Source organism: Ursus arctos, unplaced genomic scaffold (genome assembly GCF_023065955.2).
Source record: "Ursus arctos isolate Adak ecotype North America unplaced genomic scaffold, UrsArc2.0 scaffold_19, whole genome shotgun sequence".
NCBI classification, from domain to species: domain Eukaryota; kingdom Metazoa; phylum Chordata; class Mammalia; order Carnivora; family Ursidae; genus Ursus; species Ursus arctos.
The window spans coordinates 50,818,620-50,823,973 of record NW_026622863.1 but is presented as its reverse complement, the minus strand read 5'-3'; the positions used below and the strand labels follow the sequence as shown (position 1 = coordinate 50,823,973).

The window sequence follows — 5,354 nt, the reverse complement described above, 5'->3', positions numbered from 1 at the left end:
GAAATCCTGGCCCTAGGCCTTTCATAACCCAGCCACCCCGGTTTGGGCGAGCTGGCTCAGGGATTAGGAATGCAGTGATCTCACGGCCCCTCCCTGTCCCGTTACCCCGCTGTCCCCCTCCAGGGCCCCATCTCCCCTCCCAGGCTGTCTTCCGCTTGGCTGGGACTCCGGGAACCGGAAGCCTGGGTCCCTTAGCGGGCGGAGACTCCAGCGTCCAGCCTAGACGCCCGGGTCGGAAGTTTGGCTGGGATCCCAGGACGGAGGTGGAGCTTCCCCTCAAAACCGGCTCCTTCCTCGGAGCGCGCCTATATACGGCCGCGCGCGAGTCGACGAGCCCCGCCTACTAAAACGAGGCCCCGGGCATGGTGCCCTGAAAAGCGGTGTCTCCGGGATCCTCATTTGCATAGCACCTCCCCGAACGATTTTCCCGACCCGTCTGCGGACAGAGTGAGAGCTCTTATTAGCATAGCCCCGCCCACAGGCGGCCCGCCGCCGAGAGCGCGTGGCGCAGCTCTGGGTGAGCATAGTCCTGATATTAGCATATTCCCGCCCCATTCGGAATTCCCCTTCACAACGAAAGCTTTTCCCCTTCCCTTATTAGCATAGCTCCTCCTTTTCCCTGGCCTTGCCTCCTAAGTGTTCCGAGACTCCAGTCCTTCTCTCCGGAGCTCATGATTATGCAGTAGCCTTATTAGCGTGGCCCGCCCCTAGGCCCCGCCCGGCTCCCCCCAAGGCGGTAGCAGCGGCGGCAGCAGCGGTGGCGACATGAGCAGCGGGGCGGCGTCCGGGACAGGGCGGGGGCGGCCCCGGGGCGGGGGGCCGGGGCCCGGGGACCCCCCACCCAGCGAGACACACAAGTTGGTGGTCGTGGGCGGCGGCGGCGTGGGCAAGAGCGCGCTGACCATCCAGTTCATCCAGGTAGTGGGCCCTCACCCGGGGGGGTGCCCCCGGGACCTAGAACTGAGCCCTTCGGGAGATCCCTGAGACCCCGATTTCCCCGCGATCCATCACTGAGACCCTCCTATGAGACCGCTAACCTTCAAAAATCCCCTCAGATTGTGACCCTGAGCTCCTCCCTCCAGGGCCTCCACCCCTACACAAGGGACCTATACTCGCATCCTGAGACCCACCGTCCCTCCTCCCAGTACCCAAGATCCCGCTTCCCTGCTGACTTGACCCTGAGCACCTCCTAGGAGCACCCCAAATCCAGAAGTCACCCCATTTAGACCCTAAGCACTCTCGTAGGCCCTACCCCCCAGGTGTCACTTCCCTCTACCCTGAGCCCCATCTCCCCTAGATCCCAAGTCCCAGCTTCCCGGGACTCGAAGCCACCCAAAGCCTAACTGGGAGATGACCCTAGTCTAGATACTTAGTTCCCCCAGAATCTAGAAATTGTGCCCAGAGTTTGCTTGGGGCCTATCCAGTACCATCTGGTCCTGAGAGAGGCACCCTCAGACCCAAGAAATTTCGGAAAGATCCTGCCCCTTGGCCATTCCAGAGAATTCTTAAGACCACACCTCCTGTCCTGGGGATCCCCCATCCTACCAGACCCAGACCTCCACCCTCCCCCAGGGAAAACCACCCATTCCTCCATGTTGAGTTTTCTTCCACTCTAACTCCTTGACCCCTCTTAGAAACCTTGGCTAGCCCCCAAATCACCTCCATGTAGAAGCCCCCAGATTCTTGACACCCACTGAGACCTGCTCCTTAGGAGTTTCTCTGACCCTATAAATGCATCTCAGGGTATCTGAGACTCCCTAAACATGTACCTATATTCCATGACAAAGCTCCCAAATGTGCACCCGGGGCTCTCCCCAGCTCTCATGCCAAACTTCTCCAGATGTGTTCTAAACACACGCCCGTAATCCCCCCAATGGCGTGGTCCCTGCACCCTCCCTTCAGGACAAGCCCTCACCGAGCACCCCTCCCCTAACAGATGGGATGCAGCTCTCAGACTCCCAGCTACCAGATCACCCCTTCTCTCTTGAAAATCCACCCCTGCCTGGGAAACCTCCAGCCCGTTCTCAAGGGAAACCCTCCCACCTTAGAGAAACCTTAGAAAGGTATCTGCTTCTGAGATGCTACTGCAGAGGGTCCTGGGCCCCGGGCCCCTCTAGAGACCCCAGCCAGTGCCTGCATGGGAGCCCCTGCCTATATAGAAAAAGGCCCCAGCCCTGGGCCCCTTGCACCCAGTGGCAGACCCAAAGCTGGCCAAAGGCCTGGCTGGAGGCTGGCCTGACCCAGGCAGGAAGGGAGGGGCCCAGCCCACGGGCGGGGCAGCTTCTCTGCTGCTGGATTGGGACTGGGACCTTCCCCTGGGAGGAGACACTAGAAGCTGCCTGAGAAGGAGGGGGGAGAGGGAGGAGGAGGAAGGAGAAGGAGCAAAAAAGAGGGCAGAGGAGGAGGAGGAGGAGGGAGAGATACAGACAGGCAGAAATTCTGGACATTAGTAATTCCCAATAACTGAGCACCTACTATATCCAAGCCATACATTAAATGCTTAACAGGGATTTTCCCCCAATCTCACAAACGCTGGATTAAGTGTACTCCTATTTTTATCCTTATTTTCCAAATGAGGAAATTGAGGTTCAGAGAGGGGAAGTGATTTGTTTAATGCCGCACAGCCAGGACGCAATCAGCATGTGGGAGACGTACTTTATACCAGAAAGAGAGAGGACCAGGAGAGACTCAGAGAAAGGAGACTAGGTAGGGTGGGAGGAAGGGACAGAGACCCCCAGAGAGGGGAAGAGACCCAGAAAGAAGGCGGGGGGGGGGGGGAGGCAGAAGCCAGGGGCAGGACTACATCATCTCTCCTGGGGCACGGCAGGAACCGTGGTAACGGTGTCTTCTCCCTGTCCCACCAGTCCTACTTTGTGTCTGACTACGACCCCACCATCGAAGACTCCTATACGAAGATCTGCACTGTGGATGGTGTCCCAGCCCGGCTGGACAGTGAGGACGGCAGAGAGTGGATGGGTGGATGGTGGTGGGGCTGAGGGCTCCCGGGGGCAGCTGACGGGGGGCGGGGGGAGAGCCTCATCCCCACGGCGGCCCCTCTCCCCCTGTCTGCAGTCCTGGACACAGCAGGCCAGGAGGAGTTTGGAGCCATGCGGGAGCAGTACATGCGTGCTGGCCACGGCTTCCTGCTGGTGTTTGCCATTAACGACCGGCAGAGGTGAGAGGAGTGGAGGGGACTGGGGCGGACTGGGGCCCAGTGGCTGGCTAGACCTCACACCTCTGGCTTCGTCTGCAGTTTCAATGAGGTGGGCAAGCTTTTCACGCAGATCCTCCGAGTCAAGGACCGAGACGATTTTCCCATCGTGTTGGTTGGGAACAAGGCAGATCTGGAGACACAGCGCCAGGTCTGGACACTCCCGCCCCCACCCCCGCACCTCCTCCCCCGATCTCAGCCTGGGAGGCTCCTTTTGGTGCATCTCCTCACATCAGCATCCTCCTTGGACTCCCCTGGTCCCGCTCCCTCCGTTGTCACACACATCACTAGATGTATTGCCCCCAAATTGGATCTTCTGAGTTCCCAGCGTTGCACATAAGACTTTGCAGAGGAGATGGCTGGATAGGACCAAGGGCACCTGCGCCCATCTGGATCAGGTCGACCAGCCCCAACTCTGCTCCATCCCCACCTCCAGTCAACCTCCCACTAGGCCCCCCACTGCCCCTGCCCCTTCCCTGCTCACAGCCCTCGCGTGGCTCCCCGCACCCCCCCCCCCAGAGGACTCTAGCTCTTGCACTTGATTCCCAACCATGTCTTGTCCCTTTCTCTGCTCTCACCACTTCCTACACACAGAGACTCTGTGATTTCCACACAGAACTCAACTTTCGGATTAAGCCTTTGGGGGTTTCCAGCCTTCCAAGCTTTGCTCAGGCCCCTGCAGGGAACACCCTGACTTTTCTGCAGGAGGAACTCAGTCATCTGATGTTCGGAAAGGCAAACGTCTATGAATTCCTTACTTAATGATTCCTTAACTGATTCCTTACTTAATGGTGCCGAGCCCTCTTGGCATGTTCCCCATGATCTCCTTGCAATTTTTCCCCTTCCCTTTACCCCCACACTATGTCACCCCCATCAGAGTATATAGTGTGTCTGCCTCCCTCCCACGGTTGGGCCCCACCCTGAGTGCAGACACCTGACTCCTCCCACTGGCCCCCTCCCAGGTGCCCCGATCTGAAGCCTCTGCCTTTGGCGCCTCCCACCATGTGGCCTACTTCGAGGCCTCGGCCAAATTGCGCCTCAATGTGGATGAGGCCTTCGAGCAGCTGGTGCGGGCCGTCAGGTGAGCAGTGTGCCCTTCCCGGTGTCCTTGTCCCCAGCCCCTATGACCCAAACTCAGCAGCTTCCTCCCACAGGAAGTATCAGGAACAAGAGCTGCCGCCCAGCCCACCCAGTGCCCCCAGGAAGAAAGACGGAGGCTGTCCCTGCGTCCTCCTGTAGCCCGGGGGGTACGAGAGGAGCTCGGGAACGAGCTCTCGGGACCAGCTGCCCTCACCAAGGCTGTTTCCCCATCTGGGTCTCCCAGGATACACTACACCCCCATCCAGAATTCCTGGCCTCCTCCAGGACATCGCCACTGTGTGCCTTCTGCCAACGCCTCCCTTCCCCACCCAAGCCCCTTGTTGGGGTGAGGGGCTCCCGGGCATCCGGGTCACTGCTGTATATAACTCCCCTCTCCACCCCCAGGGAAATAAACGTCACTGCCAATGTCAGAAAGTGCTTTTTGAAAAGGGAAAAGGGCTCCGGGGCGGTGGGTGAACTCAGGGCGCACACAGGTAAAAGCCTCACTCCACCTACCACCATCGGATCTAGAACTCTTTCCTTGGTGGGGAGGGGAGTGGGCTGGGACCAGAGGAGCCAAGCCAGGTGTCTAGACCCCTGCTTCACCTTCCAACAGGGGCCATTCTGCCCGTTTGTATTTGGGTGGGCATTTTGCTGGGATGGGGTTTAACATCTAAAAAAAATTTTTTCTTCTTTGCTGGAAAGTTCTAGAACTGCACTGTTCAGTAAGGTAGCCAGAAGCTACATGTGGCTTTTTAAATTTATTGGATAGTGCTGTTCCAGAAGGCTCCAGGATCTTGGAAAAAGGCCGCTGCTACAACCCCTGCCTACCCCCTCCCACCTCCAATATATATTGAGAAAAACCTTTTAGCTACAGGAGGGAGAAGGGACAGGTGGGCGGAATGGCGTCCAAGCAGCTGGCTGGCAAGTTCTCATTTCCAGAAAGTTCCCAATTGGGCTGATATCTGAGTCCAAACCCTTAATCCAACTTGTGGCCAATGTAGACACATTGCATCTGAGCCTTTCTCCTGGGAAGGGCTGAAGTGTGTGTGGGTCATCTTAA

General features: G+C 58.2%; 1 protein-coding gene across 2 annotated transcripts; it reads left to right on the top strand.

Annotated features, from left to right (window-relative positions):
• Positions 1-737: 737 nt before the first annotated feature.
• RRAS (RAS related) lies at positions 738-4,751 on the top strand. Of its 2 annotated transcripts, XM_026481818.4 has the most exons (7): positions 845-918; positions 1,937-2,063; positions 2,865-2,952; positions 3,073-3,175; positions 3,254-3,362; positions 4,174-4,292; positions 4,366-4,751. In XM_026481818.4, the coding sequence occupies exons 4-7, from the start codon at positions 3,108-3,110 to the stop codon at positions 4,448-4,450; spliced, it is 381 nt and encodes a 126-aa protein (XP_026337603.1). In that variant the 5' UTR covers positions 845-918; positions 1,937-2,063; positions 2,865-2,952; positions 3,073-3,107; the 3' UTR covers positions 4,451-4,751. The 2 variants fall into 2 exon arrangements, with proteins under 2 accessions (XP_026337602.1, XP_026337603.1); XM_026481817.4 differs by lacking the exon at positions 1,937-2,063 and having other exon boundaries at positions 738-918.
• The last annotated feature ends 603 nt before the right edge of the window (positions 4,752-5,354 follow it).

What these genes read in the sequence shown, in the direction of transcription:
- RRAS (XM_026481817.4), top strand. Translation starts at nt 766, where the DNA reads ATGAGCAGCGGGGCGGCGTCCGGGACAGGGCGGGGGCGGCCCCGGGGC. An exon ending in GCCATTAACGACCGGCAGAG is followed by an intron (nt 3,176 to 3,253) that starts GTGAGAGGAGTG and finishes CTTCGTCTGCAG; the next exon opens with TTTCAATGAGGTGGGCAAGC. An exon ending in CAGCTGGTGCGGGCCGTCAG is followed by an intron (nt 4,293 to 4,365) that starts GTGAGCAGTGTG and finishes TTCCTCCCACAG; the next exon opens with GAAGTATCAGGAACAAGAGC.